A 22,343-nucleotide genomic window follows, 5' to 3' on the forward strand; every position below is an offset into this window, starting at 1 on the left:
TTGTCGTCGGGTTATTCCCTTTCTCATCGTCCATCATGCGTTTCAACGCAGCCATCACGTCCGCGCTCGTCTCCTCGGCCACCTTGATGGGCCAGGCCCATGCTGAGGAGACTGAGAAGCAGGCCGACGCTACCTCCCTCGTGGAGAAGCCTACCTTCACTGTAAGTCGCGACTCGAAACCCCCCCCCCACACCACTTACCTTGCGTCTCCGCATCTCATTTACTGACGGTCAATCTTAAATTCTAGCCTACTACCTTGAAAGCCCCCTTCCTCGAACAGTTCACCGGCGATTGGGACTCGAGATGGACTCCTTCCCACGCCAAGAAGGAGGACTCCAAATCGGAGGAGGACTGGGCCTACATCGGTGAATGGTCCGTCGAGGAGCCTACCGTGCTCAACGGCATGGTTGGCGACAAGGGTCTGGTGGTCAAGAATGTCGCGGCTCACCACGCCATCTCGGCCAAGTTCCCCAATGTGATTGACAACAAGGGCAAGACTCTGGTTGTTCAGTATGAGGTCAAGCCACAGAGTAGGTGCTCCCTGTTGGAGTCTCCAGTGATCGCTCAACAGTATGCTGATCCTCTTCTTCCCCCAAGACTCGCTCGTTTGCGGCGGTGCCTACATGAAGATCCTCCAGGAGAACAAGAAGCTCCACGCCGAGGAGTTCTCCAACACCACCCCCTACGTGATCATGTTTGGTCCCGACAAGTGCGGTGCTACCAACAAGGTATGAACTGGCCGCCCAGCCCGTTGCTTCTGGATCGCCCTGCTCACTGAACGGTGTCCTAGGTTCACTTTATTTTCCGCCACAAGAACCCCAAGACCGGCGAGTATGAGGAGAAGCACCTGACGGCCCCTCCCGCCGCCCGTACATCCACCCTCACCTCGGTGTACACCCTGGTTGTCAAGCCCGACCAGTCCTTCCAGATCCTGATTGACGGCGAGGCTGTCAAGAACGGTACTTTACTGGCGGACTTCAACCCTCCTGTCAACCCCGACAAGGAGATCGATGATCCCAAGGACAAGAAGCCCGCTGATTGGGTTGACGAAATCAAGATCGCCGACCCTGAGGCCTCCAAGCCTGAAGACTGGGATGAGGAGGCTCCCTTCGAAATTGTTGACGAGGAGGCCACCATCCCCGAGGATTGGCTCGAGGACGAGCCCTCTAGCGTCCCCGACCCCGAGGCCGAGAAGCCCGAGGACTGGGATGATGAGGAGGATGGTGATTGGGTCCCCCCTACCGTCCCCAACCCCAAGTGCAATGATGTCTCTGGATGCGGACCCTGGACTCCTCCCATGAAGAAGAACCCTGCCTACAAGGGCAAGTGGTTTGCTCCTATGATTGACAACCCGGCCTACAAGGGTGAGTGGGCGCCTCGCAAGATCGCCAACCCCACCTACTTTGAGGATAAGACTCCTTCCAACTTTGAGCCCATGGGCGCTGTAAGTTTCTTTCCTTCCTTTCCCACTTTTGCTCTTGACGTTCTTGCTAATCCCGGATAGGTTGGTTTCGAGATCTGGACCATGCAGAACGACATTCTCTTCGACAACATCTACATTGGTCACTCCGTCGAGGACGCCGAGAAGCTCCGCAAGGAGACCTTTGATCTGAAGCACCCTGTCGAAGTTGCTCTGGAAGAGGCCTCCCGGCCCAAGCCCGAGGAGAAGGCTGTCACTCCCAGCGTGAGCTTCAAGGAGGATCCCGTGACCTATGTTCGGGAGAAGGTCGACCACTTCGTTGGCCTTGCCAAGCAGGATCCCATCAACGCGGTCAAGCAGGTTCCCGAGGTCGCTGGTGGACTGGGCGCTCTTCTCCTGACCATGATCCTGGTGATTGTCGGCGCTGTTGGAGCGAGCAGCCCTGCGCCTGCCGCCTCCGCCGCCGCTAAGAAGGGCAAGGAGGCCGCCACGGTTGCCAAGGAGAAGGCCAGCGAGGCTGTCAGCTCTGCGGCTGATACTGCTAAGGGTGGAGCTACCAAGCGCAACACCCGCTCGTCTGCTCAGTAAACTCAACGCTCTTCTTCTCTTCCATTCTTCTCGGAGGGGATGATGGCGAATTGGGGAATGAGAACTCCACGGGGCATTGAGAACACAGAAAAGAAGGAAAAAATTACCCCCCAAAAAACACACAAACAAACATACAAACAAACATATGAAATTAAGATTTCACATTTTATATTGATTGCAGCGTTCAAATCGTTGTTGTACTCCGATATCCTTGGTTGTTTATGGACGGTCCAGCAAGGTCCGTGGAGGACGATTGTTGCGACGGATGATGAGATATGAGAACAGAAGAGGGCCATCTCTCGACCTGGACGAGGAGAGAAACCGGATGGCATATGTAAAGTAGTCCAGTCGGCAGCTTGAGATCGCAAATTTATTATTACCTACCGAGTCGTTTTCTAAGCACTGTTCACCGGTAGTTCGTCTCTCCATGTACTCCGTAAGCAAGTGGGTGAGGATGGCGGTCAAGACACGCGCCAGCTACTCCATAGTTGAGATCATTCTTCTTACGAAGGAATGGATGATTCCATGAGATGCTATGAATCGAAGGATTTTATATTGTGTCCATTTTTCTGAGTGAATGGTGGTAGCATACGGACTATGGAATACTAAGATAGGTTCAGCCATACAATACCTAGGAGTTAGGTTGACCCCGAGGGGAATGCTGGGACGGTGATTGGTGAGGATCGCCGAATTCGCAGTGTTTATGGCTGTTATCGGTTGACCTCGGCGTTCTTTCCGGGTTGTAGTAGTAGTTGTAGACTGTAGTAACTATGATTTGGAGTAGATTATTATTACAGAGTATTTGGAGGATCTACCTAGTGATCTAGTGTAGTGTTAGTGTGACTGGGTGAGGGATTGAACCTAAGGGGAAGGTCAAAAGTGGTAGGAGTACTGTGTACTCGTAACTTACGCGGAGTCCGTCCATCTCCCCAGAGCTTCGTTCCCATCACCCGCGGACTTTTATATCCTTCATTCCCCTCCCCCCAACGCCCCCCCTGCTTATTGTTCTTTTCTTTTCTTTTCTTTTACCTCCCCCTTGACTCTCTCATCTCAAAGGCTTCTTTCTATTCCTCCCCTCTCTACCATCCCTCCCTCCCTATACTACATCGTCATGGCCGCCAGTCGGTCTTTTGCCCGTTCTCTCCCCGCTCTCCGCGCTGCGTCTCCCCGCACGGCCGTTGCCACGTCAAGAGTCGCAACAGCTGCTGCAGCTCGATCTCTGTCTACATCGACATCGTCCGCTTCCTCTTTATTAGCTTCTCGGAGAGGAGCTGCTGCTGCTTCTTCTTCTTCTTCCGTATCCGCATCCCGAGTGGCAGCTCGTAGACTCCACGCCACAGCACAACAAATGGCCCCCGCAGCAACCACTTCCGCGGCTACCACCGCCACCGAATACCCGACGGACCATACCCCGATCGCCAACCCCATCGATACCACCAACTTTATTGACAACCAATTCGTGTCGTCCAAGGCCACCACATGGATTGATCTACACGACCCGGCGACCAACAACCTCGTCACCCGCGTGCCTCAGAGCACCGATGAGGAGCTGCGTGCTGCCGTGGCCTCGGCCGAGAAGGCCTTCCCTGCCTGGCGCGCGACCAGCATCATGGCCAAGCAGCAGATCATGTTCAAGTTTGTGAGCCTCATCCGAGCCAACTGGGACCGCCTGGCCGCGTCCATCACCTTGGAGCAGGGTAAGACCTTCGCCGACGCCAAGGGTGACGTCCTGCGGGGTCTGCAGGTCGCAGAGACCGCCTGTGGCATCACCACCCAATTGACCGGCGAGGTTCTGGAAGTCGCCAAGGATATGGAGACTCGCAGCTACAGAGAACCCCTGGGAGTTGTGGCCGCGATTTGCCCCTTCAGTAAGAATCCCACAGCCCCATCTATGCACCTCCGAGACTAACCGCTCCCACCCGCAGACTTCCCCGCGATGATTCCCCTCTGGTGTATCCCCATTGCGACGATCACTGGAAACTGTCTGATCCTCAAGCCCTCCGAGCGGGACCCCGGAGCGGCCATGATCCTGGCCGAGCTGGCCCAGGAGGCGGGCTTCCCCCCCGGTGTGATCAACATCATCCACGGGTCGGCCAAGACGGTCGACTTCATCATCGATGAGCCGGCCATCAAGGCCATCAGCTTCGTGGGTAGCAACCGTGCCGGGGAATACATCTACACCCGCGGCTCGGCCAACGGCAAGCGGGTCCAGGCCAACCTGGGTGCGAAGAACCACGCCGCCATCCTGCCGGACTGCAACAAGAACCAGACCCTGAACGCCCTTGTCGGCGCGGCCTTTGGCGCGGCCGGACAGCGGTGCATGGCACTCAGCACCGTCGTCATGGTCGGCGAGACCAAGGACTGGCTCCCCGAGATGGCGGAGCGGGCCAAGGCCCTGAACGTCAACGGCGGGTTTGAGGCGGGCGCCGATCTCGGCCCCGTCATCAGCCCGGAGAGCAAGAAACGCATCGAGGGCCTGATCGCCAGCGCTGAGGAGGAGGGCGCCACCATCCTCCTGGACGGCCGCGGCTACAAGCCCGAGAAGTACCCCAATGGCAACTTTGTAAGTCCTTCCCCCGTTCCCCCAGTCCCTCTTTACCTCCCAACCTCCCTTCCCCCCCCGGCTAACATCTGAGATACAGGTCGGCCCCACCATCATCACCAACGTCACCCCCAACATGCGCTGCTACAAGGAAGAGATCTTCGGCCCCGTGCTCATCTGCCTCAACGTCCCCACCCTCGACGACGCCATCGACCTCATCAACAAGAATGAGTACGGCAACGGCGCCGCCGTCTTCACCCGCTCCGGCTCCACCGCCTCCCGCTTCCAGAAGGACATCGAGGCCGGCCAGGTCGGCATCAACGTCCCCATCCCCGTCCCCCTGCCCATGTTCTCCTTCACCGGCAACAAGAAGAGCATCGCCGGCGGCGGCGCGAATACCTTCTACGGCAAACCGGGCCTGCAGTTCTATACCCAGCAGAAGACGGTCACGAGTCTGTGGCGCAGCGAGGATGCTGTCAGCACCAAGGCGAACGTGGTGATGCCGACGCATTCGTAAAAAAAAAGGTGGTTTAGATACGGTGTGATATCAAATTAAATTGAGTTGCACTTTATGGCGTGTCGGTCTGGTATTTGAGCTGATGAATATTAACCACCTATGCTATGTTATGTTGGGAGATTGTCCAGTCATAATTGTCATTGGGAGTTCCCAATTGCATCTGGGACATCGAGAATGTATCTAATTATCACGATGTTTGACTGTTTGACTTTTAACGAAGCGATATGATCCGTTTACATATGAACTGGATGAAAGAAGAGTATTCGTCGATTCTACAACTAACAATAGGCCAATAGAATCGTGATTTTAGCTCGAAGCCACTGTACATGTGTGCCATATCCCACCCAGTCCGTCCACTCATCTGGAGTCGGACCTCTCTCTCTAGAAGTTGGTCTTATAGCCAGAGATTCCGTCAAGGAACAATTACTCCGACTTCTTGACAAAGTCATAGACAAGACGGGCCATCTGGTACTTGCCGTCTTTGGCCACCACCACGCGGCGAGTGTGATACCGCTTGCCGTTGATAGTCTCGAAGCCCCAAATCTGCAGCAAGTCAGCATCTGCCCATCATTTCCCACGATCAACAACCCCCCCCCCGGGAGAGTTCGCTAGAAAACGCACCTGTTCCGCGGTCCAGCCGTATCCACTATCCTGGTTCACCACCCAGCTCTGCAGCCAGAGTCCCTCGCCCTCCCCATACTCCTCCCCGACATTATCGACGAGGAAGCCCTCGGACGCGCTCCCGTCCGCGAGGATCTCGCCCCGCAGAAACTGCTTCACCTTGGCATCGTCGATCTTGGTATAGACCTCGACGTCCGGGCGGACCTTGCTGTCGTCGCCCTTGGAGCCGCGCAGCAGCCGCGACCGGCCTTGGAGCCTGCCGAAGATATGGTCGGTGTGCTCGCGGTCAGTCCAGTCCGTCTGGCGCTTCTCGCTGGTGCCTTTGAGACCGCCCGTGACGATCTGGTCGATATCGACGTGCAAGACCTTGGCGTCTTGGGCGTCGGCGTACGACGTCACCTTGAGTGTCACGCTGGCGAGTCCGATGGCTTTGCGGGTTACCCAGCCGACGCCTTGCTGTTGTTGGGAGGTGGGTGAGTGGGGGTTTGTCGCGAAAAGAGGTAAGAAGGAGGGTATGACATACCAATGAGAGAACGGGATCAGTAGGATCGGAGATGGATTTCTCCTTGATATTGAGAAGCTCGATTAGCAAAGGGCAAGACGGTGGGAGAGCCGCGAGTGCGCTGAACTACGAGGAAGGGGTGGGGGGGGGGTTTGGTGTTGGTGCTCACCATCATCCATTCTCCACTGAGGTTCTTGATGGTGACTTCTGCGGGGGCGGCCATGATGGATGATAAGGAGATGGTAAGAATGGAAGTTAGGGGAGGATGAGCGGGAAAGAGATGAGAGAGAAGTGCAGGAGGAGGACGCCAGACGGGGTGGTTTTAAAACCAGCAGTTGAGCAGCTGCAGCACATGTTGTGTTTCCCCTCCACCACTGCCTGTTTGGGAACAGTGTCTGTCCACTGCTTTCTTCCGCCGCTAACCACCGAGGCTGACACGTGAAGAGAGCAGACATCTACGAAGGTAACTAGCTGATCCTGTCTAGTGTCTACAGTATTATTCCGAGCTCACGAATAGTTATCACCTCATAGGCTCATAGGCTCATAGGCAGCTCGGTTGAATGGCTGCTGATGACGCAGTTTCATATGGGATTGGGGCCTGGGGGCCTGAGGGCCTGAGGCAGTGTGGGGAAGAAACTTTCGGCCCTGAGCGGTTCCGTTCCTGAATTCTCAGGCAGCCAAGAAGCCGATCTCCCCCTTTCACGTGCCAACGCGGAGTTGGACATCCACATCGACACTCTGAACAACAGATCCATGGAGTAACTAAACAAACCCCAAGAGTCAACGCCGATACAGAGAACTACCATCAGAGACACCTTGTCTCACAGTGATCGCCCCCCCAGGCATGTCCTTTAATAAGAAATATGCCGGTCTCCCAGACTTAGTATGTGGAACCTCCTCAGGACATCACCGCTCTGACCTGATCCCAACTTAACCACCACCGTGTTCCCACTAGGATCTAGCCCCCGATATCTATGAGACTCCAGACTTGACCGACGAGGCATCCACCGTCCCGGTTAGTACCACCAGTTCCGTTGCGGATGCGCAAGACGACCCGAAACCCTCTCTAACTAGCAACCCGCAAGACCACAACTATCCGTACCACTTCCGACGCCGACGACAATGGCTCCAACCCCGACATTGACCGACATGGCGTCGACGTCGACGAGGCGCGCGCCCATTTCCTCGGAGCAACGGTAGATGCCCGGGATGTCAATTTCTCGGACAGCATCGCTCTCAGACGAAAAGCATACAGGAGCAAAAGTCGGCGACGGCGGGCACGCGACGACGGTCTCGAGGGGGCGGGCGATTACAGCGACAGCGACGAGGAGAGCTTTGAGAGGAAGCTGGCTCGCCTGCGGAGAGAAGTGGAGGAGCTGAAGGATGAGATGGAGTCACGGCAAGCGGCAGCGGAGTCCCAGGAGACACCTGCGGACCAGGTGGATGACGGCGTGCTGGAGCTGAGTCGGGCGTTGGATAATCTCCACGCGTCTTCTCGTAACGTACCAGGATCGCATTCTGCAGCCACAGTGCTTTCTCAGAAGCTCGCGTCGAACGGCGCCCGCGACCTGCCCAGCGAGCAGAATGGGTCCGACAGCGCCGCCGCGAAAGAAGAGGCGACGACTTCGTCGTCCCCCGGTGTGTTGGCGCATGCCGCGGCGTTTGATGGCCGGCTAGCATTAGTCGAAGCCGCGATTGGCATCTCTAGCTCCTCCAACCCCTTTGTCTCGGACGGGATCTCCGAACCGGCCCTGCAGCCCGTGCTTCCGGCCCTGGACCACCTCACCTCCCGCCTCGCCACCCTCACAAACGTCCTCGTGGGCCCCACCCCAGCATCGACGGTCCCGCCAACCGGATCCGGCGCGCCCTCCGCAACCTTCACAACGACTCATCTGGAGGCCCTGGCGAGCCGCGTCCGCAGACTGACCAGCGACACCGAGGCCCTGGCGTCCGCGCGCAAACGCGCCGTCGACGCCGCCAAAGCCGCCCAGAACGCCCGCCTCGCGTCAACGACGACCGCTGAGCCCACGTCCGACACGGCGTCGTCCTCGTCGGCCACGGAAGTCGACCAGGCAGCCACCCAGCGCGACGAACAGGCCACCAAGATCCAGGCCCTCTACGCCACCCTCCCCACCATCCAATCCCTGCATCCCATCCTCCCCAGCGTGCTCGAGCGGCTTCGCTCCCTCCGAGCGATCCACGCCGGCGCCGCACAGGCCGCCGAGTCGCTCAACGAGCTGGAGAAGCGACACGCCGCGATGACGGGGGAAATCGACCAGTGGCGCGAGGGGCTCAAGGTGGTCGAGGAGAAGATGGGTCTCAGCGAGACGGCGATGAAGAGCAACATCGAGCTCGTGGAGCCTTGGGTCCGGGACCTGGAGCAGAGACTGGACAGGCTGGAAAGCGGGGCGGCGTGAGGGGGAAACGGGAAACCTGGAGACTTTTTTGTCGATTGAATCTTCTATTTGTAGTGATATCCTAGAGCTGATGTACATTTTCTTTCTTTCTTTCTTTCTTTCTTTCTTCATTTCTTTCTCCTGATTCTCGATTTTACCCAGAACAAAAGACATATATCATACTATATCATACACGCATATACCCTCTAATATCCCCGAATTAATGCCTGACCCCTAGACACGCTGCATAATCCGAATCTTCGGCTCCATCCTCAACTCAGCCCACCACCCGCGCGTGAGATACTTGCGCGCATAATCGCGGAACTCGCGCCAGGACCGCGCACCGTCCGGCCCCAGCGCCACGCCCAGCACCCGCTCCTCCAGCTGCCCCGTCGCCACGTCGCCGGGCCGTAGGACCTTCACCCCCGCGAACCCGTTGACCACCTCCGTCTCGGCCCAGCGGTCCGACTGGCCCGGCAGGGCCTGCACATAGGATGCCTCGGCCGGCTCGACGAGGAGGTAGTCGAACTGGTCCCAGAAGGAGGGGAGGGATTTGGCGGTCTCATCTTCGGTTTTGTCGTAGTGCCAGAGCGAGGGCGTGCTTTCGAGGGGGTGTTGTGTGTGCGACAACGGGGAAGGGGGAGGCGGCATTTCCAGGAACCTGGTGACGCCGGTTTGGCAGGCGAGGTTGCCGAGGTAGACGGAGATGACGGGATGGGAGTTGTGGGCGCGGTTGTGGAGGGTGTTGAGGGCGCGTGCGCCGGGGTAGTTTGCCGAGGAGGCGGGGAGGAGGACAAAGGTAGAGAGGAGGAAGGAGGCCAGGGTCGAGAGGAGCAGGGCGAGCGAGAGAAGGCGGCAGAGAATGGATTTGGTGCGGTGGGTCCAGAGGTACGAGGCGCCCTGGGCCGAGACGGCGGTCAAGGATGGAACGATATAGACGATGAAGCGCCATTCCTTGTGGGGCACGATGCTGTAGATGGCCACGAAGGCGAGCGAGGGGACGAGCATGTAGGCGGCGCGGGAGCGCGTGGAGGGGTGCAGGAGGGCGCAGGGGATGGCGACCAGGTAGGTCAACGGGTTGAGCAGGAGGCGCGGGATGGCGCTGGTGAAGTAGAAGTGCCAGGGGTGGGTGCCCCATGCGGAGGCCTGGCCGGCGAGGACGTTGAATCTGAACGCGGCCAGCTCCGGCCACAGCGGGAGCTGCTGCCAGAAGAACGAGTCCACGAGCACGGTGATGACCAGCCCGACGGCAAGCCCCAGTGCGCCGGCGGGGAGGATATCCTGCACGATGCGGATGCGGCCCGTAGCAAAGAGGAAGGCTGTGTTTGTATCCAGGAAGAGAGCCAGCTCGGACCGGAAGACAATACCGGCGATGGTCAGCAGGAACAAGGCCACACGGCACCTCCTTCGGTAGACATCGGCGGGTACGGGTTCCGGCAGAAGGGCGCGGATCGCCAGGGTAGACATGCCAAAGGCAAACATGTTGGACAGAGTCCTCGACGCATAGTAGAGGACATGGAATTGGCTCGCTTGAAACAGCAGGTACCAGATCGCTGTGGTCTTTCCGAAGGCTCTCCGGACGCCGAGTCCGAATGATACCAGCGACAAGGCGTTGAATAGGCCTAGAATGGCGCGAGCTAGGACACGCCATCAGCAATCGATAGTTTCCAAGAAAGAAAGGAAGGAATGAAGGCAAAAGACATACCGCAGGTTTGCCGATCGATGTTCTCATTCAACCATATAAACGGCTGCGAGAGCCCGGACAAGAGAACAGCGCCGACGAACGTCCTAGGTACGGCCCCGGGGAACTCGGAATGATCATATTGAGCCAGGACCTTGGAGATATTTTCCGTCGGAATGCCATATTTCAGGATGTCGTGGATGGCCTGGATGTGAAACGACTCCTCGACCTTGGTGTACGGCGCGACAAACAGGTGCAGATCAACCAGGACTGGGATGGCCACGAGCAGCAGCAGGAAGACTAGATGTAGCCGGTATCAACAATCAGCAATGATTCCACAGATAACCTCAGCGCGCAGTACCGTCGTCATCCCGTACCTAGATTATTACCCCCCATTGTGCCGCAAGCGAGGTCCTCTTTGCATGTCCCTTGGGAAGGGGAGACGTATGCAGCATGGAGGATGTAAGTAGTTTGGCAGGTACTGTGAACTGTGAAGTCATTCCGGCGGCTTTTCCCCCCCCAATAATAATCCCCACACGTCCAACAAACGCCGCAACCGCAACGACCATCTGGCGCCTCCGAATCTCTATCTCCCCTTCTCCCATCCAGCTCCATCTCGTCTAATAATCCCTTCTTCCTGCGCCTCTGAGTCTCGCCTTCTCGTCCGCAAAGATGTTTCTCTTCGGTCTCGGGAAACTCTTCTACGGTATGACTCTTCCACCCCTGTTTCCCCTCCGGCGCCCATCACAGGCGCATACCAACCAGTGCCCAGCTCTAACTCGACTTCTTCCGCAGTATGCTGCCTCTTAATCAACGCCGTGGCCATCCTCTCCGAAGACCGGTTCCTCGCTAGAAGTATACCCCTCCCCTCCCCTCCCTCCCTCTCGATCATCCTTGCCCCAGCTTTCTTTTCCCTATTCCCCAAATGAAAAAAAAAAATGACAAAGAATACTAACTCCCGACGCTTGAAACAGTCGGATGGGGCCGCACCCAGGCCGACCCTGCCTTCGGCACTTCGCAAGATAGCACCAGCATCAAAGCTAAATCCGTGAACCTGATCGCGAGTGTGCGCACGGTTATGCGAAGTATGTTGCCATCTATCCCCTCCCCCCTTTCTCTGGGGGGGTTTACGGTGTTTAGCTAGGCAAATTGAAGCTTGAAGCTTGGAGCTTGGAGCGAAGCCACTGGCTAACGTGTTTTGCCGTTGTTATCGGTGTGCAGTACCCCTCATCGTGATCAATACGACCATCATCATCTACGAGCTTATCCTTGGGTGAAAGCGCGCCAGCGACCCAATTGCGTTATGTTTTACTTCTTCTGCGCTGTACCTGGGGAGCAACAAGGGCCGGGGGTGGAGGAAAAAAACGAATACCCATGTCTGCGGGATACGAAGGACGCTTCACGGGCTGGAGCAGAGCTGGCCGAGCTATATCCGCGAGGGCTGGTACGTGGGAGAGACGTCCGGCGTGTGGGCCTGCTCGGGACAAGACTGCCGGGGGTCTCTGTACCGCATGTATGATTGATTGATTGATTGATTGATTGATACCACGGTTGAATTCCTCATTGATTACCATGGAGGAGGAATCCCTCGTCTTGTCGCTTGGGGTGGTTCATGCGTACACCGCGCTGTCATGTTCATCGCGTGTATTACTTCTTCATGGCCATAGACTCGATGATATGCTTTAATTCGACATACTCAGTCGCAGGGAAGTCTACACTACGAACGTAACCTATCCTTCTGAAGAACTATCAATCTGGCAAGGACCGCTGGAAGATAAAATCTACGTTATATTCGGACGGATTATACCCTTTTTTTCAAAGACCTTGAGGACGTCCCATGATCACGAAATGTTAACGCTACCTGTACACCGTGTCCATTCGAGTTGTTTAAAAATAAATGTAGGAACAGAAAGTGAAACAAAAACACAAAACAAAACAAAACAGATATCCGCGCGACGCCTCATGTACGCCACTGTCTGACCCAGGCAAGGGTATCACAAGATCACCCAACTGAAAACAGAATCGGCCACATAAATGCATGAAGAAAATGGGGAAAGATGGGCAAAAAGAAAAAGAAGAGGAATAAAACAGAATCGGCATCCCAGCTTTGCAGCTGCGTTTGATGACGGCAGCAGCCTGCTTTTGTCATCACGGAGAATGGCGCCGATGTTGAAGAGAAAGAGAAGATGATACATTCATCGAAATATGTACGGGAGGCGACAGTCGGGTATTATGTGCAGGTGATGCAATTGTTTTTCGAGCTTTTGAGGTAAACATGTATCTCTATGAGAGAATGCTGAATGACTTCTTTCGCAGGCTGAAACTTCTCCATTTCCCATGCCCGGTTCGCTCGTGCTTGGGGTCTTTGTGGTTCGCTTGTTCGTCCTCCTTCATCATAGGCTTGTTGGGGTGGTGTGAATCTTGGAACGGATCATCCTTCGGGTCTGGCTGTTGCTGATGTTGCTCGGGGATCGGCCCATCGCGCGAAATCGGATGCCCTGGGATGGGCAGGGGTGGGGCTTCCAACGATGATACACTCCGGGTTTCTTTGTCCTTGCCCAGTCTCTGACTGAAGCTCTTGCTGCCTCGCTTGAGTCGGCTCAACCCCCCGCCGAGTTTGTCTTTGCCATGGTCCGGGCTCTGGCGGCGGTCCTCCTGAGCCTTGGAGGCTTTGCTCGCCTCTAGAGCAGCCTTCAATTCGGCTTCCTCGCGGCGTTGATTTTCTTTCGCTCGCGCTTCCTGTTCCTTTCGACGCAGCTTCTCGGCCTTCTCGCGTTCCTTTTCAGCCGCTTTTCGTTCCTTCTCTTCTCGGGCCCGTTCTTTCTTGCCTTGCACGTCGCTCTTCGGCGGAATCGGAGCGGCGGAGAGGTGCTCGGGAATCGGAGGTACAGGGGGCGTTGCAGTAACGGGGCTAAATGCACCGCTCTCGGGATCTCCATGCTCGTGATGGGTAGAAAGCTGAGGCGCGGTCGGAGCGCGCTTGAGACCGTTGGGCCGATTGTGTTCCTCCAGCGATGGGATATAAGAGGCGCTGTGGACATGTGCCAGATGTGACGGAGAGGACCCATTCGGCTTCAAGGCCGCTTCATTCGTATCGGTGGCGCTAAGATTTGACTCCATGTTCTCCTGCTCCTGTTCCTTCATGACGGCCTCGAGGGTGGTCTCCTGATAAAACAGGACGTAGGCACAGGCCAAGCCAGGCTTGTCGCCAAAGAAGTTCCGGACATAATTCTTGTCCACCGGTTCGACCAGCTCGTCATCGAAAAGCAACCATCCTCGATCTTCGGTCTTGATGATTGCTACGTAATGTCCGTGGTAGGGCCCGCCACCGATATGCACCACCACCGCATACAACTCGTACAGGCGGTCGGGATCCTCAGCGTCGTCGGTGGTATTGAACAGGCGAAGGTGGTAGGGATACACGACCCTGTGGAAGAGCTTCTGGAGTCGCTGCAGATCTTCGGTATATTTAAACCGCTTGAGATGCAAGGCCAGAATGCGCGGCAAGCGTTTGATTTTCATTCGTTTCTCGGCCTCCTGGAGACCACCGCAGTTGTCGCAGTGAAACTTGTTTCGTTCGCAAAGCATCTCCTCGGCGGAGAACTTCCTCAAGCATGATGTGACCGACGAATGCTGTTCCAGATCCACTGAGAGATCCAGGAAGATCTCGTCCCGCTGAGACACCTTCTCACATGTGAGACACTGTGTTTCGGATGTCAAGGTTCCCTCGAACAGCTCGTGAACCCAGCGCGTGGTGTTGGGTGTTTTCGAGCCCGAGCTAGCGGACTGATCGACGGTCTCCGCATGGTCGGGCGCGGGGAGGCTCTTCTCTATGGCAGCAGGCTGTTTCGAAGCTTCGGCCTCGACATTCGCAACCACCTCGTTGAGTAGCAAGTTCAAAAACTCATGCGCGTCCTGATGCATAGCCGTCCGAAACATTTCATGATCCCGTCGGAGCACATCTAAGAATTGCTGCGGACGCACGATGCCGATTCGGGACTGACTCCCGACGACAGACTCGAATATATCCTTCAGGGAGGTGAATAATGATTCCGACATACCATAACTGGTGGCGTTGTTTTGCGCCTCTAAGAGCGGGAGAGTCTGCAGGGCCATTTTCTTCTTATAGTCCGGGGAGTCCTTATCTTCGGGTTTCTGCGGTTGAGCTGGTGGCATGCCGGGTCGCTGAGCGTTGGCGGCTCTCTGTTTCTCTGCCTGGGCTTCTGCTTCAAGATGAGCATTTGGATTCGGGTACCGGAGACTTTTTGCCAACGCGGCTTCTAAGCTTTCTATCGGGGTTCGTGTAGGATAGTTGATCACGGCTTCGCGAAATGGGACCGAGTAGTAGAGACACTGCAATATCGAGTTGCAGTAGCTATTGGGCGAGGTGTCAGCGATGTTTTTGCCCTATATCTTCCCCTTTTGCCCCAGTTGCCCCAGGTCGCGTGCGCAGGATATCTTACCAGGTGTTTCCATACTAGGAGGATCAGATGTGTTAGTAATTGACATCGCCAGCAGGGACTAGCCAAAACATCATGCGAACTCACATTCTCCATGCCATAGAACTTGTCGCTTCCGTCTCCTCTGATTGAACCCATGTCCAGCAATCTCTTTTCTAAAGGCGTCATCGGAGGGATGGGGACTTCTTTCTTTGCGGGGACCGCCCCGACCGAAGGCGTGGTAGATCCCTAGACAAGACGATAACTCAGCGATCGATCAGAGTATCGAAGAAATGAAAAAGCGATCCGAAGCCGAAGCCTTGCTGCCCCGCCCGTCTAGTTCCGACTGGGGAAAAAAAAAGGATATTGGTGTCGTCGTGATATCGGTTTGCGAACACACAAAGAAAAACGTCTTCCATGCGGAGGGCAGGACAGGCAAGCACAGCAACTGCCGGGGGAAATCATACCGCATTGTTTCGGAAACTCCTCAAAAACGACCCCATGATTTTGTCACCAGATAAATCAAATCCCAATAGCCAGCTTCATCTGGTAATTTCCGCGGGAAAGGCAGCCCAACACCAGGAGCACTCGACGGGGTGCGGAGTTGAATGGCCGGGGGGCCGCGCGAGGGATGAGGAGGGTATGGTTATGAGGTAGAATAACGCAGCAGCGAGATGAGCGAACGCGGCACAATTGATGAGAGAGATTCGAATAAGTGATTAATAGCAGACTGGGAAACGATAAATATCCTCAATCAGGACAGCATAAGGTATATATTCGCTCGGAGAACTTGGCTGGAGTTTGAATGATGCCTTGAGCCTTGACTTGGGGGAGAGAACGAGAGGGATGGGGCGGAACGTGTTGGATGAGCAGCGGAATCGAAAGGTGGGACTACCCCATACACTATGGAACACACACACACACACGGACGTTTGAGATTGGCTTCCACGAGGGTTGCGATAAGACCAGGGCAGAATTGAGCGAGAGGGATCAAGGTATCAAGGAGAAAAAATAATAAAATAAAGATAGATCGATGTGAGGATAGAAAAGAACAGCAGAGGAGGCAAGTGGGCGGTTAGACACCAGGTACCGTGGCTGGAGTGCTGGACACCAAAGAAACATCGACAGAAATGCCGGACTTCTCCATACAAAAAAGGAATACTAAGGCAGAACCATATTAAACCTCCGTACTAACTACTAAATGATGGACTAAAGCAGGATGATTGCTGCTGCTCAGTGCTAACTAACTAATAATATGCTATGGCTATGATGGAGAAGCGAAGGGCGGGCCCGAGCGAGTTTTGGGGGGGGCGAACTTCGCAAGAACTGTTGGTCGATTTGGTGGGCTGGGGTTGAACCTTGCTCCCTTTCAATTCTAGTAGTACTGCTGAGAGATGTTCGGATTCTCGTCGCCTCTATTTGATTCTTGATGTTTATTATTTGAAAGAAAATGACCACTCTCAACTACCTCGACAAATAGGCAGAAGTTCAACAGCAGAGGCTTAGAGTAGATAGGTATGGTGACATTAATCTCCTCAAGATCTCACCCAGGAGGAAGTAAGTACGGGGATATGTAAGTGTAATACAATAACAGAACCTACTAGTACTTGTAATCCAAGCAATTGGAGGTACAGGATGGATACTCCAAGAAACAAGAGGCTGCTTCACATTAAACAAGAAAAGAGCCACTTTTCTATTTAAGGCATGGCAATCCGATCACTACAATCGAGCTCGTATATCTCTCAAGTCTCAAGTCTCAAGTCTCAACGCCCCTCAGGGATTTATTCCGAGTCCTGTGGATGTGTGGAAGTCGTCGTGGAGATTCCTCCATCAAAGCAAATACGTCAGCCAATCCATACATACCACACCACGGCGATGGTCTTTGCACGCAGTAGATGCAGTAGATGTCCGACGGAGGTGGGATACCGCAACCCCTACAGGATAATTATCATAGGCCATTAGAAATAATAGCAGAAGGGGGGCTATAAGCAACTTATTCGCAGTCTGATTCGATGCCAGCCCACCGGCAATGGCTTAGGCATGCCTCTATGGCTTAGCTGGCCGTACATGATCATGGTGAACACCGGTGATAATCAGCAACCCAAATCCGTCATGATGAAGGCTAAGTGATATATCATATGAAGGGCCGTCATGGGATGTATCGGATACTCAGAACAGTTCGATAGCACGAATCCAAGTAAATTTAGCAGATACATCAAGTCGTCGCTGGCATACCGGACAAGGAATCATAGCGGGATTATCGAGTATGGACGATGGGAGAGAGACCTACCTGGTGAACGCATGCGTGATTTAATCATCATGCCTGGGGCTCAAGCGGTTCTCCTTATCTTGGCAACTCTTGCTTGGTACTACAATACAGTAATTGATTGCTTGCATGACACCAACCAGCACTGAGGATCGTGACATCCAGACTGGAGGATGAATACTACGTAGTTTGTCAGTCATCACAGCTGACTTACTTCCACATGGGTGTCCAAGTCTGACCGGATTTTATCTGTTAAATCCACAGCCTAGTAGTAGGTACCTATACTTTGTACAAGGGGTCAGGTACCTACCTGATCCTGGTGTATTGCACTGTGTAAAGTAGTGTAATAGAATCTATCTTCTCTGTCACCGAACCACGTGGAGACATTACCTAGGATGATAACTTACAGAGCACTTGATAAGGAGTAAATACCAGGTCCAATCGCCGAAATTCATTTTGCCCCACATTTTTTGATGAACGCCCCTCAGAAGGTCTATAATACTAGCGCAGTACAGAGTACGGCGTATCGTGGAGAAATGTATCAATTGTTTCAAGACATCAGGTACTCTGTAGGTCGAATCCTTCTGGAATATTCGACCATGGTCAGCATCTTTTCACTGGTCAGGCGACATATGTCCATAGTGATATCCGTTTAACTGCATCTCGCAGGAATTAAGATTCAAAGCAAACTAGCTCATGATGATGGAATGATGGATCGATGGCAGGTGAAAGGTCAGAAATCCGAATGCGAAACGGGACAAGGGAGCCGTTGGCTTGCATCCGGACATCTGTGCCACTTGCTGCCATGTGCCGCTTCGCGTGGGGTTGCAGCCTAGACGGCTAGACCAATATGATGTGGGGGGTTCGATCTCGCCAACGTCTACAACTTCAGAGTAGTCTACGGAATACTGAAACTCTGAGAGACGCAACATGTATATATACATAATGATGCGGATGTTGATTGATGCAATGCCATAATTAGTGTTGGCATCCAATCTCCTCCATAGTACATACATCAAAGTCCGGTTACTAACGTCGGTACTCGGAAAGTATCCTAATTCCTACCAGGAACATTTCCAAGGAATAAAATGTCTAGACTCCAAGGGCAAAGACTCAAAAAGTCAAAGCATGTAAAGCCACTCCATTGCCCCCGCTTTCATCCATCATCATTATTGACCAGTTCCTGGTGTGTATGGGGCAGTTGGGTAGTCTGGGGTAGAGGACTACTGTGGATTTCTCTCCCCCCAGTCCATGGTCAATGCGGAATTGAGTAAATGCATTCGGATAATAATTGGTTGGGAGTACATTCAAGAGCTGGTAGAAAGGAACCATGTAAGATGCCCGTGAACCAGATTGTAGTCCCCATGTTACAGAGATGATTTAGATAGAAAAAACACTCTCTAAAATATAAAATGTTGACTGGAAACTCCCTGGTGAGTTGTTCCGATAAACGCCGGATCCAATCCCGAAGGAATCGTTATCGGCCTTGTCTTCGAGTCTTCACAATGTCTCAAACCCCACATCGACATTCTTTCGACAACATCTTCCTACCCCCCTCAGTGACGAGGCTACCATGGCATTGGAAGCCCGTCTGCTTCTCCAAGCCCTATCCCAGGCGCTGGGATGGACCTATTTCCTGCTGTGGTCGGTCTCACTCTACCCGCAGGTTATCCACAATTACCGTCGACGCGCGACAACAGGCTTCTCCCTGGATTTTAGCCTGCTGAATGTGCTCGGGCTGTGCGCCTATACTGTCTTTAACAGCGGTCTGTTATTTTCGTCGGTCATCCGCGCTCAATACGCACAGCGGCACTCCTTGAGCCCGGAGCCGCCGGTGCATTTGAATGACTTTTTCTACGCCCTGCATGGGACCGCCGTCTGCTTGCTCCTCTATACTCAACTCCAATGGCCTGCGCTGTGGAGGTTCGACACAAAACGGGAACAGCAGAGGCCGAGTAGGGTGACTCTGGTCCTGGTGGGTGCGTGTCTCGGTCTGGTCATCCTGGATGTCATCGCGGTGTTGTATTCCCCGCCGCTTTACTCACGAGAATGGCTTGATGTGGTATGTACTCTGTTCGAATCAGATTGAACTGGCACTAAGCTCGTCTCTAGTTGTACACGGTGGGAAACATCAAGCTGTTTCTAACTGTTATCAAGTACACTCCGCAGGTGTGGTTGAACTACTGCCGCCAGTCCACACATGGCTTCTGCATGAGTGCTATCCTCATGGATTTCACAGGAGGGATGCTCTCTCTAATCCAGTTGGTTATCGATACTTCTTTGCAAGGGGACTGGTCCGGCACCCGTGGAAATATCCCTAAACTACTGCTTGGGAACATCACTATCTTCTTTGATGTTGTCATCATGGTCCAGCATTATTGCCTGTATCCGCGCAAGTCACGTCGCGCCTCGCTGCAGCCGTCCGAGCATAACCCGCTTCTGAGTTAGCACATGCCCGACAATACTGTCATTCTGCTAATCATTTCCGTGTTCGGCCGGACAAGTCGCGAAGCATATACGGTAGATGAAAGCAAATTTGAGTGGACCACCTTCACAAACAGCCGCCACGAACTCCAGAACACGGAGCATGAGGGTCTGTTGAGCCATTCTCCAGGTTCGGTGTTAACCACTACTTGCTGGGGAGGGCTCGGGCCACCTTCTGCAGCTCCGCATCGAGATTGCGTGGGATTCGTTCCGCTCCAGAATTTGAAACACGATGACACAGTGGATCCGTTCGCGACGTCCCATGGGGGTTATCATCTGCACCATCATCGTGAAGCTGCATGTTCCGAGAGGAATCCTCGAAGTGATTGCGAATATGCTAGTTCTTCCTGGGTCACCCGTACATACGTGGTACCTGGAGACGGCCGTCCCGAAACATTTCGAAAGAGAGATAGGAATCGATGTATCCAGTAATCATTGTGCAATGATGTTGGGAGACGTACTAGTAGTAGAACAACTGACATGTGACTTGCCCTAGAGCCAAGCCCTACATCCCTTTTGGGCCGTCGGCCACGGAGAAACTACCCGTAAACAGCAGCCCAGTCAGAAAAACCCGGAGAGCGTGACTCAAGAGGCTTCATCCGAACCCCGGATTGGCCAGACACCAGAGCCATCAAATTTGTATCGTCCCTTGCCTGCCAATTAATCATCCGATCTTCTTGGATGAAGCCTATCCTCCGATCAGGTCTTTTGCGCTCTGCACGACGAGCAATTGTTGATCCTATTGCCGTTGTATCGCTCCGTCGGGCCCTGACTATCAAAGCGGCCGCCGTCCGCCCAACAACAACCCTCCATCTTTCCTGCTGCGATCCCACCATCCCCCACCATCACCGCCACTACTCGACCTCCTCCAACTTCAGTTCCTCGCGCCCGGTAGACACGATGCCCAAGGATAACAAGAACGCGTTCAACCTCAAGACGCCCAAGGGCACCAAGGATTGGTCCGGGTCCGATGCTCTCCTCCGCGATCGCATCTTCTCGACCATCGCCGATGTCTTCAAGCGCCACGGCGGCACGGCCCTCGACACCCCCGTCTTTGAGCTGCGCGAGATCCTGGCCGGCAAGTATGGCGAGGACTCGAAGCTCATCTACGATCTCCAGGACCAGGGCGGCGAGATCTGCTCCCTGCGCTACGACCTCACCGTCCCCTTTGCCCGCTGGCTCGCCATGAACCCGGACGTGCGCAGCATGAAGCGCTACCACATCGCCAAGGTCTATCGCCGTGACCAGCCTGCCGTCAGCAAGGGCCGCATGCGCGAATTCTACCAGTGCGACTTCGATATCGCCGGCACATTCGACCCCATGGTCCCCGATGCGGAGATCCTGCGCATCGTCACCGAGGTGTTCGAGGAGCTTGGGTGGAAGGGCCGGTATACCATCAAGGTCAACCACCGGAAGATTCTGGACGGTCTCTTTGAGGTCTGCGGAGTGCCGGCGGAGAAGATCCGTCCGATCTCGAGTGCCGTCGACAAGCTGGATAAGATGCCCTGGGCTGACGTGCGGAAGGAGATGGTCGAGGAGAAGGGGTTGGAGGGTGCGGTGGCTGACAAGATTGAGAAATACGTCGCCGGCAAGGGCGGTCGCGATCTGCTCGAGTCCCTCGCGAAGGACGAGGCTTTGATGGCAAACGCGTCGGCCAAGGCCGGTCTGGAGGAGATGGGATTGCTCATGGACTACCTCGAGGCCTTCGGGGTGCTTGACAGAATCTCTTTCGACATGTCGCTTGCGCGAGGACTCGATTACTATACCGGCGTGATCTACGAAGTTGTCACTGAGGGGTCAGCACCCGCCGTATCGTCATCGGCGCCCGAAGCCCAGAAGCTTCAGAAATCCGGAAAGAAGAGCAAGTCCAAGAGCGGTAACCTCGAGGACGACGACAGATCGAACGACCCGACTCTGGGTGTCGGCAGTGTGGCTGCTGGTGGCCGCTACGACAATCTGGTCGGCATGTTCCTGCCCAAGGCTCAGATCCCCTGTGTCGGTGTCTCCTTCGGCGTCGACCGTATCTTCTCCATTACCAAGGCCAGACTCGAGCGGGAAAAGAGCGCCGAGGCCCTGCGCAGCAGCGAAGTTGATGTCTTCGTCATGGCCTTTGGAGGCAAGGGTTTCACCGGTATGCTCAAGGAGCGTATGGATGTTTGCCAAAAACTATGGAACTCCAACATCAAGGTAATTCCTTTTTTTTTTTTTTTTTTTTTCCCTTTTTTTCTTTTCCCCTACGAAACCTCTTCTACCCTCGTACAAATCAAACCTAACCTTTTCCCCCCCCCCAGGCCGAATTCTCCTACAAGATCAAGCCCAAGCTCCCCCAGCAATTCAAGGCCGCCGAACAAGGAGGCGTGCCCTTCGCCGTCATCCTGGGCGAGGACGAGCTCGCCGCCGGCAAGGTCCGCATCAAGGAAATGGGTCTGGAAGAGGGCCACCCGGAGAAGGAAGGTGTCCTGGTCGATCTGGCGACCATCACCGACGAAGTCAAGACCAGATTAGCCAAGAAACAGGCCCAGAGCCCCGCTGCGACGGACCTCTCGGGGGTTACGGAGCAACTGGAGGCTGTCAAGGTGGCGGAGGCTCCCAAGACCGAGGATGCGGGCGTTTGAATATAGCATATTAGCGGCGCTATGATTTCAGACTATGAAAACATATAAAACAGGGACATGTCGAAACCGAGGACGCCGGGGGTTCTGACCCAAAGAAAAAGGGGGAATCTGCCGAACATCATAAAATACCCAGTTTAGATTGCGATCGAATTCGAGCATCACAATGCACAACATACGTTCAGTGACTATGTTTGATTCCAAGTAATGTACAATGAATTTTTCAAGTTATCAGCTAAGCTAAGAGGACTGAGTTGCAAAGCGGGTAGTATCCT

The 22,343-nt window shown here is 54.5% G+C and overlaps 10 protein-coding genes across 10 annotated transcripts, besides 9 other annotated features; 6 read left to right on the forward strand and 4 right to left on the reverse strand.

The window, feature by feature from the left end:
• Positions 1 to 35: 35 nt before the first annotated feature.
• On the forward strand, positions 36 to 2,008 carry clxA (calnexin; the record flags this gene model as incomplete). Its single annotated transcript, XM_001272135.1, has 5 exons — positions 36 to 161; positions 248 to 530; positions 598 to 728; positions 791 to 1,444; positions 1,505 to 2,008. 5 exons carry the CDS (start codon positions 36 to 38, stop codon positions 2,006 to 2,008), a joined length of 1,698 nt encoding a protein of 565 aa, XP_001272136.1.
• A 115-nt stretch (positions 2,009 to 2,123) lies between these two features.
• Positions 2,124 to 2,152: a microsatellite.
• An 861-nt stretch (positions 2,153 to 3,013) lies between these two features.
• Positions 3,014 to 3,035: a microsatellite.
• Positions 3,036 to 3,356: 321 nt separating this feature from the next.
• Positions 3,357 to 5,067, forward strand: ACLA_051830 (CoA-acylating methylmalonate-semialdehyde dehydrogenase; the record flags this gene model as incomplete). Its single annotated transcript, XM_001272136.1, has 3 exons — positions 3,357 to 3,876; positions 3,934 to 4,571; positions 4,651 to 5,067. 3 exons carry the CDS (start codon positions 3,357 to 3,359, stop codon positions 5,065 to 5,067), a joined length of 1,575 nt encoding a protein of 524 aa, XP_001272137.1.
• Positions 5,068 to 5,490: 423 nt separating this feature from the next.
• Positions 5,491 to 6,413, reverse strand: ACLA_051840 (uncharacterized protein; the record flags this gene model as incomplete). The annotated part of the gene is made up of 4 exons (XM_001272137.1): positions 5,491 to 5,610; positions 5,689 to 6,144; positions 6,212 to 6,253; positions 6,360 to 6,413. The coding sequence occupies 4 exons, from the start codon at positions 6,411 to 6,413 to the stop codon at positions 5,491 to 5,493; spliced, it is 672 nt and encodes a 223-aa protein (XP_001272138.1).
• A 301-nt stretch (positions 6,414 to 6,714) lies between these two features.
• Positions 6,715 to 6,738: a microsatellite.
• A 296-nt stretch (positions 6,739 to 7,034) lies between these two features.
• ACLA_051850 (uncharacterized protein) lies at positions 7,035 to 8,607 on the forward strand (the record flags this gene model as incomplete). Its single annotated transcript, XM_001272138.1, has 3 exons — positions 7,035 to 7,073; positions 7,146 to 7,205; positions 7,276 to 8,607. The coding sequence occupies 3 exons, from the start codon at positions 7,035 to 7,037 to the stop codon at positions 8,605 to 8,607; spliced, it is 1,431 nt and encodes a 476-aa protein (XP_001272139.1).
• Positions 8,608 to 8,685: 78 nt separating this feature from the next.
• Positions 8,686 to 8,725: a microsatellite.
• Positions 8,686 to 8,726: a microsatellite.
• A 94-nt stretch (positions 8,727 to 8,820) lies between these two features.
• ACLA_051860 (dolichyl-P-Man:Man(7)GlcNAc(2)-PP-dolichol alpha-1,6-mannosyltransferase) lies at positions 8,821 to 10,663 on the reverse strand (the record flags this gene model as incomplete). The annotated part of the gene is made up of 3 exons (XM_001272139.1): positions 8,821 to 10,223; positions 10,292 to 10,567; positions 10,645 to 10,663. 3 exons carry the CDS (start codon positions 10,661 to 10,663, stop codon positions 8,821 to 8,823), a joined length of 1,698 nt encoding a protein of 565 aa, XP_001272140.1.
• Positions 10,664 to 10,939: 276 nt separating this feature from the next.
• Positions 10,940 to 11,544, forward strand: ACLA_051870 (YOS1 family protein; the record flags this gene model as incomplete). Its single annotated transcript, XM_001272140.1, has 3 exons — positions 10,940 to 10,973; positions 11,242 to 11,352; positions 11,489 to 11,544. The coding sequence occupies 3 exons, from the start codon at positions 10,940 to 10,942 to the stop codon at positions 11,542 to 11,544; spliced, it is 201 nt and encodes a 66-aa protein (XP_001272141.1).
• A 239-nt stretch (positions 11,545 to 11,783) lies between these two features.
• Positions 11,784 to 11,810: a microsatellite.
• Positions 11,784 to 11,811: a microsatellite.
• A 739-nt stretch (positions 11,812 to 12,550) lies between these two features.
• On the reverse strand, positions 12,551 to 15,178 carry creB (ubiquitin C-terminal hydrolase CreB; the record flags this gene model as incomplete). Its single annotated transcript, XM_001272141.1, has 4 exons — positions 12,551 to 14,642; positions 14,731 to 14,744; positions 14,815 to 14,955; positions 15,107 to 15,178. The coding sequence occupies 4 exons, from the start codon at positions 15,176 to 15,178 to the stop codon at positions 12,551 to 12,553; spliced, it is 2,319 nt and encodes a 772-aa protein (XP_001272142.1).
• A 1,268-nt stretch (positions 15,179 to 16,446) lies between these two features.
• Positions 16,447 to 16,472: a microsatellite.
• Positions 16,463 to 17,427, reverse strand: ACLA_051890 (uncharacterized protein; the record flags this gene model as incomplete). Its single annotated transcript, XM_001272142.1, has 5 exons — positions 16,463 to 16,499; positions 16,570 to 16,640; positions 17,187 to 17,221; positions 17,283 to 17,301; positions 17,380 to 17,427. 5 exons carry the CDS (start codon positions 17,425 to 17,427, stop codon positions 16,463 to 16,465), a joined length of 210 nt encoding a protein of 69 aa, XP_001272143.1.
• A 1,118-nt stretch (positions 17,428 to 18,545) lies between these two features.
• On the forward strand, positions 18,546 to 19,420 carry ACLA_051900 (putative L-cystine transporter; the record flags this gene model as incomplete). Its single annotated transcript, XM_001272143.1, has 2 exons — positions 18,546 to 19,034; positions 19,085 to 19,420. The coding sequence occupies 2 exons, from the start codon at positions 18,546 to 18,548 to the stop codon at positions 19,418 to 19,420; spliced, it is 825 nt and encodes a 274-aa protein (XP_001272144.1).
• Positions 19,421 to 20,137: 717 nt separating this feature from the next.
• Positions 20,138 to 22,071, forward strand: ACLA_051910 (histidine--tRNA ligase; the record flags this gene model as incomplete). Its single annotated transcript, XM_001272144.1, has 2 exons — positions 20,138 to 21,643; positions 21,748 to 22,071. The coding sequence occupies 2 exons, from the start codon at positions 20,138 to 20,140 to the stop codon at positions 22,069 to 22,071; spliced, it is 1,830 nt and encodes a 609-aa protein (XP_001272145.1).
• Positions 21,652 to 21,687: a microsatellite.
• Positions 22,072 to 22,343: the final 272 nt, after the last annotated feature.

Source organism: Aspergillus clavatus, genomic scaffold, assembly GCF_000002715.2.
Source record: "Aspergillus clavatus NRRL 1 1099423829800 genomic scaffold, whole genome shotgun sequence".
Lineage (NCBI taxonomy): Eukaryota > Fungi > Ascomycota > Eurotiomycetes > Eurotiales > Aspergillaceae > Aspergillus > Aspergillus clavatus.